We start from the raw sequence: 14,203 nt of genomic DNA, 5'->3' as shown, positions 1-14,203 counted from the left end.
GGTTGGACAAGGCTTCTGTTACCATGTTCAGGGGCAGTAGACAAGAAGAAATAACATACTCTCGGTATGAAGGGCTACAAGGGGAGAAAGTTTCTATCCCCTGCTCTGTCACAGACTTCTGGTATGACTCTGACTTGACCTCTGCTTCCCTCACCATGAAATAGAGATATTATTTTCCTATCTTATTGGGGAATTGTGAGACTTATTTCATACAAATGGCAGGAACTACAGAAATATACAGTACTATTTAACGGAAAATATACTTTGCTATTTTCGTTTGCATGATACTTTACCTTCAACACGATTCTAGCTTAAGTCCTTACACAGTACAGTATTCACATTTTACAATGACACAGGGAGACTAAATGACATGCCCAAGGTCATACAGAGAATCTGTGGCATAGCAAGAAGTTGCCTCTGTGACTCTATAAAAGGGTGGGAAACCTTTGGGTTGGGAAAACCCCCAAACCCACAGAAAAAAAACTGTCGGGGGCCACACACAAGTGAGAAACAAAAAAGGAAAAAAGAAAAAAAAATACAAACAAACACAAACCGCCATACAAATCCTCACTGATGTGGCCCCAACTGAAGAGAAGACACTTCCCACATTTCCCTTATGCACCATAGACTAGTGGGGCCCAGGTTTGTAGATTTTGTGTGCTCCTGTCCCACAAGGATGGCAGGGGGAAAAAAAGGGGCTGGGGATGGAGGGAAGGGCGTTGAGCCTCAGCAGCTGGATTCAGACCTTAGGTTCTCCACCCTTTCTCTACAGTCTCAAGGTAGTGTCCTAATCATTGACCCAACCTTCCTCTGTTTTTCTCTGATTCACTACATCAGACTTGTGCTGCATCATCGCAAGAGGCCATGAATTGCACCCATGAAGGGGACTTGTTGGAGGACTGAAAGATGAGAGATGGAAGACATACAATCTCTTGTACCCTTCCCCTTCTTTGCTGGCCTGCTCTACCTGGTGTTATGGTGCTGAGCTCCTCTTCTACTAACACACATGGAACAGCAGGGCCATGGTAGTCCCACACGTGAAGCATAGCATGTTCTGAGCCCTATACTCATTTCAGGACATCACTGGGACTTGTGAAGTAAGGTAGGTCAATCAACTTTCACCCCTAGGGAAGCACACATTCTTAGTACTGTTTCCCTGGTCTTCACTCTCTCTGTTCCTTCTGATTATTAGTTACCAGCCAATTATCGCACCTTGTTTTAATTAGACTGCAAAGACACTGGAATTGGAACGGTGTCTTTTACTCTATATGTTTCCATAAGAGCGCCAGCACAATGGAGCTCTGAGCCCGACCGGGCGTTTAAGAGCTGTCAGAATTAAAAAAACAAACTATAATAATTCTTCAGATGGTAAAATGGCCATATGCAGCCACCAGAACAGGAATGTTCCCCAAAGTAAAGCACTGCACTAACGAGGAGGCACAGAATGAGCTTTTTTTTTTTTTTTTTACTTTCCTCTGACTCAGCAAGTACCAGCTTATGCAGATATCAGGAACCCAGAACTGACTGAACAAATGTCTGAAGCACATGGCAGATTTAACATCACTTTACTTGACCTCCACCAATCATTCAGCAGGACTGTACCTTTGATAGCGACGAAGAGATTTATATCAAAAGCATAGGGCTCTTCATCACAGAGGTATGGCAGTGGTTTGGGAACCTAAAGGCATACAATATGTATTATTGCCTGGAGGCCAAAAGAAAAAGAGACCAGCACGCACCTTGGACATTTTGTAACCGCTCTCTTCACAAGGCTCTGGTGAATAGCCATCTGTCCCTTTTTCAAGGCACACATTTTTTTCCATTCCTTTTGTCATCATGAACAATTGCCTAAGAAGCGACTACTTCACATAAATGATTATGTCACCAATGTTTACTTCACTACTACTAAGGCATTCATTTAATCAAATGCACTTTTTCTTGTGGCCTTCAAAAGACCTCTCGATTATTCACATGGATATTAAATCCAAACAAATGTAACTTTAGCGCACCCTTGTCCTGATTATACTGTTAACTCAAAGCTTGCAGAAGACTTGCAGTTTCAGACCTAAGTAGTTTAGCTGGCACATGGAGATGACGACCTGTAAACTCTCTTCCCTGTATTACTAGCTTGTAACAGTCTAATTAAATGGCTACATACCATAAAATCAAATATCCTCAAACTATGGGCAGCTTTGACTATTGATCAGAACCTTTCAGCTTGAGTCCACAGTCTCTACCACTTACTGTAAGCACTCAAAAGTGTTACCAAACGCTAAAGAGAAGCTTGCCAATTAGTATCGTTTCTATGTACAGATGTTTAAGAGAGATATTTTTCTTGACCAGCTCAGGTTTGCAGATGGTTTTCAAAGCTATGCAGCCATACACACTGTGATGACTGAAAACCTGGCCTCACAGAAGTCGATGGGTGTTTTCCCATTAATTTTAAAGGGGCCAGGATATTACCCCACATCTTGGATGTGGGATCAAGCCTTGAAGTCAGTAGAAAGGTGCTGGTACAACCAAGCATTTCTGTTCTTGAAACTTAGATTTCACTCAAATCATTTCTAATGACCCAGCTGTTCTCTTGCTAACCTGGACGGGGTTTGGCAACACAAAAGGCATGAGAGCTTCCATAGTAACGACCCACGGAGAGATGGTTGTGCCAAAACTCTTGCCCAGAAATGGACCGAGAGGAACATATTCCCACTTCTGAATGTCACGAGCTGGAAAAAAGGAAAGTCAAATCTAATGAAATCTAATGAAACATTTTCAGAGAGTTGCATGGACTTCAGGCCTGTGACTGAACACCAGATGAAGAGCTCTGCAGTCCAACAGCTTACACTATCCATGGAACAAGCAATGAAATACCACTTGCTTGCCCAGAATAGCTCAGCCATGACATAAAGCAGTCATCTGAAGGGCTCAGAAGCACAATTCAAAGTCCTCTGGGTAGGTCTAGATTAGGAAGAGCAGCCAGCTTTAGATAGGGGCTAGTTAATACATTAAATCCAGCTTCACCATTATTTTCCCTTGCCTAGACACTGGTTAACATCTTTTATTTCCATTCAACTGGTTGAAATCAATCTTAGGGTCCCCCTTGATTAGCTAAACGGAGCTAAAACGTGTTCCATAGTGAAAACACAATGAACACGCTGGAATCACAACCTCTTTCCCCCCTCAGCTACAGAGGCCCTTTGCTGAGGTGATGGTTTATGTCATGTCCATGGCAAGCAGGATTAAGACCGAAATCAGCTCATGTCATGTAGATAGCTAGACAACCTGCACTAGCAGGAGCTCTTAGTCAATACAGACCTGAGCAGGATTTGAATCAAAGCCTGACAGTTGCAGACTATTCCACTCCTGCTACTGTTGCCCAACAGGGTCCTGACTAAGTGTAAAACCAAACACACTAGCTGTCAATATTCTGAGCATTATGTACATGCATTTCCCCAGGGAGGCAGAGGAACACTTATTACCACTCCAGTCATTCATAAGGACCATTCCAAAAATGTGCTCATGAGCTCTGTTGACTGGGATAGGCTCCCCAAACTTGTTCCCGGGGCCCACAAAGAAAGCCTGTAAGAGAGAAGTACACACTTTAACCAAGTCAAAGATCTGAAAATCATGCCTGTGGTTATGCCAAGACAAATCTCCTGCAAGAAGTACTATTAAAGGTGAGGGCTGATGAGGCAGATAGGGTAGAATGGGATTTTATTTGCTTTCTTCTAACTTTCATTGGACTTTCCTTGTGCAAGATGAAACAAGAATTACAGCTTTTTTCTCCCTCCTTCCTTAGCGAGAGGGCAGCATTGAACCACTTGAACAGTAATGAGCTGAGAAGTATTGGTCATTAACTCAGCACCTGAAATTACTGAAGAATAATTCACTTTTGCAGTCCAGAAGAAAAAAGCTCCATTCAAGTTGGGGACAGAACGATAGGGCTTTTTACCCAGTTAAACAACCACTTTCTTTCTACACACTGCAGCAAAGGGCATGATTATTGTAAAGTAACCAATTAGGGGAGTCTTGCAAAGGTTCTGACCTGGCTGCAGCCTATCAGAACAAAAAGTGGAGGCTGGGAGAGTGTTCCACTGTATAAAAGGAAAGACAGAAGCAGGGGGCATGCTCTTATTCTTTCAGCATCCAGATTTTCTGGCCAGTAGATGAGATCTCAAACAGAACAGCTATTTTTTAGTAAGCGTGGTTGCGATTTCTTATAATTATACAGGATTAGTCTAAACCAAATCCTGTAGAAGTCAGTGATAAAGGTCCCATTGTGGCACATAGTTAGACCTGCACTGAAAACTATATACTCCTACTTTTCATCTCTAATGGAGGTTTCGACACGCTCTTTTAGCTCAGTTTCAGGAACATTTTCTGACTGATTTCCTATCTCCATGCACCCTTACTGTGTTTGTGGCTATGAATAGTTTAACCATGTTAAGAGCAGAATGCAAACAAAACAAATGGCTGTTCTTTTGGACTGCACTGTATTGCAAGAGAACGAGCTTCTTAAGACCTGTTATTACAGCTGGGAGTAATGGGCAGATCAGCTGGATTACTGGAGAAGCAAGCAGGCATTTGAATGGCAGCCCAGAACCTTTGGATCCCTTTATTTTCATAATGCACAGCTAGTGTGCATGGTCACAAGTGTTAGGCATTGAAGGATTTACTCTGCATCACGAAGGTGAGTGTTGAATACACATGGGTTTGGGATGTCTGGGACAATAGCTCAGCTGTTTGCACATTTATTCCATGGACTTTGAAATTGACAGGCTAGATATAAGTAACACAAATGGAGAAAGTTGTATATTTAGACATTGTTTTATGAAGCCAGATGTTTTTATTCTTCCTCTGTTTCACCCCACACAGACACACCGTTAAATCCCATTCTGGTAGGGAACCAAAGGGCATTCTCATTTAAGTTGCAGCTGCTACATGCTCAGAGCTATAGCTAATACAGCAAGAAATATGATCAAGTCCCACTATACAGAGGACCTAAGTTCCTGAAAGAGAACCTTAGTTATGCAGAAAACTGTGATTCCTTTTTCCTAAGCAATGGTTCTTCCCCCTCTTCTCTCCACCCCCATCACCTCTTCTTATAAGCTTTGAAACTATATAGCTAATTATGTTATCTGCTTAGAGGCAGACTAAGGGGCATGCCATGGGCTAACAGAAAATATACTGGGTATTTCCTACAAGAGTCTAATTAAAATACACTCTCTCTGAGTCCCCATTATGGAGCTGCTGCCTTTCATACCTCTTGCATTGGAATGACACTGGAAAGAAGCTGGTCTAGAATTGCTTTACTCATGCAGTTCTTAAGCATTGCATTCTCTCCTTTGAACCAGTTTCTGCAGCAGGCAATATCCTGGGAGGTGGTGCTATAAGAAAGGCAGCTGTATATAACCTATATCACATTATATTTTTATAATGGGCTCAGGTTTTTACACTCTTTTACTAAAGGGAAAGCTATGTAACACGATAAATAATCCTACCATTTCTAATTCAATGTCCAAAAGTTGGCAAGCCCCGAACACTGGAGGTTTAGCTGTGAATTAGACAGAAAGACATTATGAAGTTACAACAGAAAAGCAATGAAGCTAGAGAAGACAAGAGACAGCCAAACATATCCCAAGGCCACACTGCTTGCTAAGGAGAACAATGCATTTCAGGGGCTCACCATCATCAGGTCGCATCTGCCCCACCGGTCTTCGAATTGGCGTCCCAGACACCACAACGGAGGATGCACGGCCATGATAACCGACGGGTAAGTGTAACCTTGTTAAAGCAAAGCATTGGTTGTGTGTTACATGCTGCATTACAGTCACCAGAACCATGCACTGCAGAAGCAGCAAGCACTACCCTAAGTTCCAAAGTTTCAGTGTTGTCAAACCACAATACAGTACAATTTTCCTTTAAATGGCACCACCTTTTTAGGCTTCCAGATTGAGTTACTGAAACTTAATCCTCTGTTTCTTGCTATATGAGAAGAGAGCTGCTACTGACTCCCAGCAGTCACCTCTTTCTGCTACACAGCTCAGATGTAGTGGAGAATGGAGAAATGGGGTTTCAGACACTGGGGGACAGAATCAGAACTGATACACCTCGTCATAACTCCACAGTGGAGCCAACATAAACAAATTGTACATCTGTCCTTAGGTGCTTATTTTCCCATAAGGTCAGAGAGGCCTTTGCAAAAATCTTTACAACACAATGTCATGCATGAAAACAAAGAACTGGATTACAAACCAGTTAGGCATCAAAGCATTCTCCTTGCCTCTGAACATGATCCCAACATTTGTAGCATGTTCCCTTGAAGAATAGAAATCAGTGTAGTCTCCTGGGGAAAAGAAATCACAAGATGTAGATCAACTATATGATAGACCCTGCTCTGGTATGATGAAAGAGCATCAATTTCCCAAAATGATGGGGAAGGAGGGAAAGAAGTGTAGAGGAGTTTGGAAACAGTCACAAGACTATAATAATCATGAAGATAGTCTATAAAAGGGGATCGCTGCCTGTTGCAAAACTGTTTGTGTTTTTACACCTGCTGCGCTTCTATTCATTAGCTACAAATGTAAGAACAAGCCACATGTTTTGTAAAATTTAACCATTTTCTATTGTCATTTGCATTTTGCTGATGCTATCGAGAATGCTGTACTGCACACAGCAGAAAGGATTTTATAAACAGTTTATCTACTGCCCTCTGGTGCACTTTCTAAGCAATTGTTTAACTCACAATTAACTTAGTGGTTTTGAAGGAATTCAAAAGGTAGGCAGTGAGAGTGGAAAATATATATATATAAAAAAGTAAGATTTTCTGCCCTTTCCTATCTCCACCCATATCACACATGGCTTCAGGTCCTCGGTCTAGTACCAATTCCAGAGTCACTGACAAGACACCAGTGTTGCCAATTTAAAATACTATTTTGTTAAAGTCCTAGCTCCTGGAGTCAGGTGATGTGAGAATCTCAGCTTTCATTTAAAGAAAAATGGCTTCCCTTTATATTTGCAGAAAAAAAACCTTAAAATTGATTCACGTGCACCCTAATGGCTCAAACCCCAGGAAACTAAAACTGAACACCACCACAGGTGTTTTTATTTAAATCCCATGATTTCTGGTGTCTGACCTGGTTGGACATTTAGGTTTGGCAGTATTGCAAACAGACTTACCAGCCACAGTGGCAAAGCGTTTTGAAATTCAGCTGATCACAGGTTAGAGACAAGGCTGATTGCATTCTGTCTCCCTTCCACGGTTTGGATTTATCAATTTCGTTAAAATCAGCCTTGATGCCTCGTAAAAACACACACATCTTGGCTCTCCTTTCACCTGACGGTCCTAATATATGTGTTCACATAGTATAGTGACATCCAGCCTTTTAGAAATCGGAATGGACGGAAATGGTGGCTCTGGTGTTTTCCAGAATTGTCAGATCATAATTTAACCTAATGAGAGCTCAAGTCCCCCAGACACCCAGCCTCTATAAACCCAGGACCTCACGGAGACACTGCTGTGCTAAGATAGAGCTACATGGCATGACTGAGCCTTAAGTTATTTGTAATTACATGACACAGTGTTCGGCAGTCAAGATAATCATCTGCCTAAAGAAAAGGGCTTTGAGCCAGTGGGGTCATACAGGCTTTTGGAAACATTGTTCTGACTTCCGGGATTCCTATGGCACCAGGGAACTTTGATCGGATTCAGTTAGCAGAAGTTATTTCTGGAGGCCTCACATCTGTATTAAAACATGGCACACAGGTTTTATTTGGGATGTCATTGATGGTACCTGCAATGAATCATCTGTAGCTGGTAGTGGATATAGGGCAGGGTGAGCGGGGCGGTTGCCCCGGGCCCCGCGCTTCAAGAAGCCCCGCGCATGCGCCATGTCAAAGGGAGGACCCCGCGAAATTGTGCTGCCCTGGACCCCGCAAAATCCTCATCTGCCCCGTCTGTAGCATCTACTTTACACCCATTCCTTGCCCCAGCCACAAGCTGACCATGCAGAACATTTGGGGAATATGAAAATCTCAGTGGGTACAATCAAATTGTGTACATACCAGTTCACAAAACTTACCAATTTCAGCTGGAAGATGCATTATAGCAGAGACCTGAGGTACAAATGCTCTAAAAAGGCAAAAGAAAGATGTGATCTCTCAAAGAAGTGGTAGCTGTCACACTGGGGTGACTCAGAAGAAGTTGAATCTCATTTCGTATTAACTAAGTTCTGGTACCTGCTCTGAAAAATGTCACCTTGCTGAATTTCTCTGCTAGCTCCTGGTGCATAAAGTAAGTGCCCAGAAGATGGAGGCCGCTGTTAACTTAAGTGGTTAACTGATTCTACGAGCCCCTGTGAGGAAATTGTACATTAGTGTATAGAAAGGTGTTGCATGCCTGGGAGATCTCACTTTTTTCCTTACAGCCACACAAAGACTAAATGCATCCACTGGGATGCACTGGCAGGTTAGTATGTGCCCTCACTGCCCTCTGCTGGATGGAAGGTGTAATCAAGTGTTTTCGACACAGTTGCCCCCCTGCAAGAGACCTATGAAAATACTGTGGCACCTTAAAGAACAACAGATGTATTTGGGCACACGCTTTTGTGGGTAAAACTCACTTCATCAGATGCATTGGATGAAGTGAGTTTTACCTACAAAAGCCGATGCCCAAATTAATCTGTTATTCTTTAAGGTGCCACAGGACTGCTCATAATTTTGAAGATAGAGACTAACACAGCATCTTCAGAAGTCTCAGAGGGCTAGCTAACAGCCTTTAAACTGGTAACATGAGCTTTTGTGGGCACAGCCCACTTCTTCAGATGACCAGAGTGTTGGAAGTCCAACACTCCGGTCATCTGAAGAAGTGGGCTGTGCCCACAAAAGCTCATGCTACCCATCAACATGTTTTGTTAGTCTTTAAAGTGCTACCAGACTATCTGTTTAAGTTTTTCCTGTTACAGACTAACTTGACTACCCCTCTGAAGCCTTTATACTGAAAGCTCAAAAGGCCTCTCCTTAGCGCAGGGGTTAAGGAAGTCTTGTTTTCTGACCTCATGTGTGCTGGACCCTTCCAGATGGTGGGGTTAAGTCTACACTGCAATAAAACACCCACAGCGGACTCAAGTTCCCAGGACTTGAGCTACAGGGCTTGGGCTAGTGCCTGGACTCTGAGACCTGGTGGATCTACACTGCAATTGTATAGCCCCACAGCTACAGCCCAAGACAGCTGGCATGGGCCAGCTTCATGTTCATTATCACCGTTCAGACATACCCTGAGTTTCATGCTGCATGTTGGCATTGATGAGACCAGGGTCAGTCTTGGGGGTGGGCAACCCCTCCATCCCCAGAGCCAGCCAAGGCTCCTTTAGCCCCCAAGTGCTGGACTTGGAGCCAGGTAGGGGCAGCGTTGGGGGCTCCCCACCTGGGAACTCCTACCACGCACTGGACTCCAGTTGCTAGTCCTGTCTGGGTTGATGAGGGACAGGATTTCTTCCTCCCCTGCACAAGCTGTTCCTGCGGCTAGGTCAGATCCACCTCTGGGAACCTCCCCAAGTGGCAGAAAGCACTGCATGCCCTCTACCCCTGCATCAGGCACCCACCACTCCCAGGTCAGAGGGGAGGAGGAAAGGTCACTGTATAGACAGCTGCCCCTGTACTTACCCATTTTACCTAAGGCCAGGGCACCATTTTACCTAAGGCCAGCCCTGCATGAGACTCTACTGCTAAAACAATATTTCATTATAGCAAGAAACCTGCCTGAAAGCTTACCTCAGGTTGATACTGTATTGGGCCTTCTAAGCTTACAAAAGGCCTTGCGAGTGACACAACAGATCCATCTCTCCAGAGCTATATTAAATATTTACACAAGGCCACTGTTAAATGAAGTCTCAAGGGGAGGGAGGAAAGACTGGAACTACAGTGACATTCAACTGCCCTTCTCCAGAGAACTGGACTCCTTGCCAGAGAGGCTACCACACCTCTTTAGGTGAAGGATTGATTATTTCCTTTTACATACCAGCAGTGTGCAGTAAGCCTCACTGAGAACAGCCAAGACTCTGCTCCTCTCCTCTGACTCTCAGGGCACATGGCCTCCAGCTGGGAATACACACTTGAAATACACAAAGACTCTGAGGCCACGATTCCACTTGTGGGAAGATCTACGCTGCGATGGTCAATATTCTGGCGTTCGATTTAGCGGGTCTATCAAAGACCAGCTAAATCATATGCTGAGGGCACCCCCCCATCGGCACTTTTGCTCCTATTCCTCATGAGGAGTAAGGGATGTTGGTAGAAGCATTTCTCCCATCGACCTCCCCCTGGGAGGATGGTGCAGAAGCTCTGCTTGAGGTATGTCGACTCCAGCTATGTTTTTTACGTATCTGGAATTGCATACCTTAATCTGACCTCCTCCCCTGCATCAGGCACCCATCACTCCCCAGGTGGCGGGGGGGAGGGAGGAGAGAGGAGGAAAGGTCACTGTACAGAGAGCTGCCCCTGCACCATTGCCCTGGGTCCATAGTGTGGACCTGGCCTGAGAAGACTGAAGAGCCAAATAAAAGTGCTTTGTACATGCAGTGAAGTACCACGAGAGTTAATCTGGAGTCACGTTCACTCCCAAATGTTTCACCTTTTCCGTAGCTCAGAGCTGTCTCTCAGCGTTGGCTCATTGGCTGACAGTAGCTTTTGGAGAACCATTCTAGCTTCCTTCCAAGCTTCATGGCCCAATCCCATGAAATCATTAAGGACGGGCTAAAACACAATATAAAAGGTAGAGATGTGAGAGAACAATTGTTTTTATCTCCACTTGCTGTACATGTGGGTATTTCTTTTGTTAACAGTACTGGGAAAAAATTGCTAATCTTGAAGTAAGAAGCAGCTCTATGTGCAGAGACCATGACTATCATGCTCATCCACAGGGCCTCATTGTTTCTTCGTGCTCCCTGCACCTGTCAGTTGACATGCACCCGTTGTCCTTTGACTCATACTAAAGATTGGCAACTCTTTGGAGAAGAGGCTAGGTTCCGGTACTGCACCTATCGCCCTTGGCCTCTGGTCTGAGAGGTGCTCTTGCAAACCAAGTACTAAATAAATCTAAGGATAATAAAATCATCATCCATCTGCATCAGTGGTGGGCAAGCAGTGGGTCCACAGGCCTCATGCAGTCCACTGGGGCTCCTCCTGTGGCCCATGAACCACCTGTTTCCCTCCCCCACATGCCTCGGTGTCCCAGCTCTGGAAGGGAGGGGGAAAGAGGAGGGATGGAGCATGAAATCAGGTAATTTGTGCACTCTAGAAGTGCTCGGAGGGAGGGGGAGATGTAGGAAGTGCAGGGCACCATGCCCCAGTGTGAGTGAGGCACATGGGGGAGAGTGAAGACAAAGGGGCCATGAGCTACAGGTGGAACCCCAATGGGCCGCAGGTTGCTGTGGCCAACTAGGGATGTTACATTTAGTTTAATCAACTAATCGATGGAATTTCCATCCACTAGTCAATTAGTGAGGGAGCTGCAGTGGGGTGAGTGGCTCTGCCTTTTAAATGTATTATGAGCTTGCAGGCTCTTAATACATTTAAAAGGCTGGTGCACAGCTGTAGGGACCCGGCTCGTGCTGGGCCCTCCCCGCTGCACCTCTGCTTTTTAAATGTATTAAGATCCTGCTGACTCTTAATACATTTAAAAAGCAGAGGGGAAGCATCTGAGACTGGGCATGAGCCAGGAATCAGCTGATTCCCAGCTTGCACCTGGTCCCCGCTACCCCTCTGCCTCCCCAGCCCTCTGCAGAGACAGTGCTGGGGGGAAACCGGCTTTTAAGCTGGCTCCCCCCCAGCACTGGTTCCTGCTCCCCACCCTTGCTGCCTCTAATAGAGGCAGCCGGGGGGTGGGAGACGCGATTTAATTGAGGGACTAGCCGCTTACATCCCTACGGCCAACTGAGGTGAAGGGGGGCTCCTCATATGGCCCACTCCCTATTTTTCGCTGCCCATCCCTGACTTATATCTTCAAATACTATAGAAGCTTGCAATTGCAAGGCTAGTTGTAATGAGACAGAGACATTATTTGTTCACCCACATGCAGAGAGCCTACAAGATCCATGTATCGCTTAAATCCCACTTAATCCAACATGTTTCCTCATGGCGATTACTCCTCATGAAGATGCCAGAAATGAAGGCATGTAAGTGGGACTGGAGTGGTGTATAAACCTTGGTACTAGCCATCTGGGCTAGGAGGATTTCACTCTATAGTGCACTTCTTAATGATCAGGTGGGAGAAAACTTTAGGAGAGTCATTTATTTTACTGCTAGGTTTTAATTGCAGGCGCTCTTTGTAATGGCTTTATGCATCATCAGTGTAGGTTCCAATTCAGCAAAGGGCATCTCCCGCTACACCTGCCCATGATTTGCTGAATAAGGGGCATAGCTAAACCATATGACATGCTGCTTCTGTTGATTCAGGCCCGTGCATATGGGGGTGCGAAGGGTGCCAACACACCACTCATAGTCCCCCAAGTAAGCATGCTCTGGTTGGCTGGGGAAAGGCTAGGGCTGATTCTCTCCCCCCCACCCCAGAAGCAAGGCCAGGGGAGGGGCTGGTCGGAGCACAGGGGAGGGAGGCTTGAGCAGCGTGCTGTTTCTGACAGCCAGAGCACGCCTACTTGGGGGCCCATGGGTGGGGTGCATTCGCACACTTGTGGTTCACATTTACAAAAAACCACCCCCCCCAAAGAAATTCCTGCATCTGGGCCTGTGATTGCTGCAGAATCATCTGAGCAGCCATGTGCACACAGTGCCAACCCACACCGTCTCACTGCAGTTTTAGTCCAGTGCAATTCCATTCAACAGAGTTACACGGACATAAACCTAACATACTACAACGGTGAATCAAACCCAATGCTCCCTCCCCCTTTTTGAGAGGGACAACTAACAACTTGGGCACTCATATGTAAGTTACCACAATGCTCTGGTTCGAAGCCTGGATCACTAATGGCATTCCATTTAAAACACGCTGGAGGACATTGTCAAAAGGGTACGATAAATACCTGATCGAAGACATCCTGGTGTTTGGAAAGGACTGGTCCCGTGAACAGATGTTTAATAGCACTGAGATCCAACACCTGGTCTCCAATTGCTACCCCAATTCTGTGACGGGGCTGCTATGAGAAAAAAATGTTTATACGAATGGCCAATAATGCTCTTATGAAGGAGGTTCTGCGGAAAACCAATGGAGTACAGAGTTTAAGTGGTGCAGCAGTTGAGGAGATACATTGGTGATCATCTTACCTTAGATGTAATTAATGGACAAAGGCTGTCGGTTTTAAAATTTAAGGAGAAGATGCACTCATTTTTTGGCAAACCCCTCACTATTTTTGGGGGGAAATGGAAGGACATCCTTCCACCCCAATCTGCCAGGAGTGGAGGAAAAGGAGGACATTTCCTTACCCCTGATGCTGATCTACCAGAGGTCCTCATCGTCCATACTCAACCCCCTCATCGCCATAGTATCAGAGTGCCTCACAATCTTTGAGGGGTTTAACCCCACTCACCATGAAGTAGGCAAGTGCTATTTTACAGATGACACACAGAGACACTACGTAATTGGCCAAGGTTACGCTGGAAGTTTGTGGTAGTGCGGAAAATGAATCAGAGTTAACCTAGTCCCTCATAACTGATCCATCCTTTCACCTGGGAAAGGAGAATGGCTGGTGTGGAAGGTTCCCTCCATGTGTGTATTTGCCTATCACTAAGAAATAGAAATTAAAAACAAACAAAAGCAAAAAACCTGTTTATTTGGGACCGATTTTATAGACCTACACAAACACCGTTCAGAACTTGCTCTGTCCTGGATACTTTTGCAGTGACACAAACTACACCCTCTGTATCACAGCTGTGCTAAAACCATAAAGATGTTTTGTCATTAAAACACAAACTCCAACTAGTAGAGAATTTAAATGAAATATAGCCATCACAACCAGTTTCATTCCAAACAAAAGCACAAATGTTCAATTTTGTCTCAAAAGACTAAAACCAGTACAGATTAAAACATAGCTGTTTTAAGCCTTTCTTCTTTGAACAAGGCCCCAAATCTGATTTGCACAAATATTATCCTAGGTGTTTATTGAGCAAGCACTCCTGCCAGAAAAATCTCAGGGCTAGACAAGTTAATTTGTAACCTGTTTCCCTGAATAACATCAGTTATTTTAACTGTGAG

The 14,203-nt window shown here is 44.8% G+C and overlaps 1 protein-coding gene across 2 annotated transcripts in view; it reads right to left on the bottom strand.

Annotated features, from left to right (window-relative positions):
- The window catches only part of FAH (fumarylacetoacetate hydrolase), a 28,562-nt gene that overhangs the window by 13,121 nt on the left and 1,238 nt on the right, over positions 1-14,203 (bottom strand). Inside the window, exons 2-10 of one of the 2 annotated variants that reach the window (XM_075897099.1) lie at positions 13,035-13,148; positions 10,628-10,749; positions 8,079-8,128; positions 6,253-6,343; positions 5,684-5,781; positions 5,499-5,551; positions 3,477-3,576; positions 2,593-2,723; positions 1,603-1,678 (exon numbers count right to left, since the gene is read on the bottom strand). In XM_075897099.1, the coding sequence (XP_075753214.1) occupies positions 1,603-1,678; positions 2,593-2,723; positions 3,477-3,576; positions 5,499-5,551; positions 5,684-5,781; positions 6,253-6,343; positions 8,079-8,128; positions 10,628-10,749; positions 13,035-13,148 (835 nt within the window). The remainder of the gene's footprint in view (positions 1-1,602; positions 1,679-2,592; positions 2,724-3,476; positions 3,577-5,498; positions 5,552-5,683; positions 5,782-6,252; positions 6,344-8,078; positions 8,129-10,627; positions 10,750-13,034; positions 13,149-14,203) is intronic. The other variant, XM_075897100.1, reaches the window with a different exon arrangement.

This window comes from Pelodiscus sinensis, chromosome 14, assembly GCF_049634645.1.
Source record: "Pelodiscus sinensis isolate JC-2024 chromosome 14, ASM4963464v1, whole genome shotgun sequence".
Lineage (NCBI taxonomy): Eukaryota > Metazoa > Chordata > Testudines > Trionychidae > Pelodiscus > Pelodiscus sinensis.
This window is presented reverse-complemented; position numbering and strand designations above follow the sequence as displayed.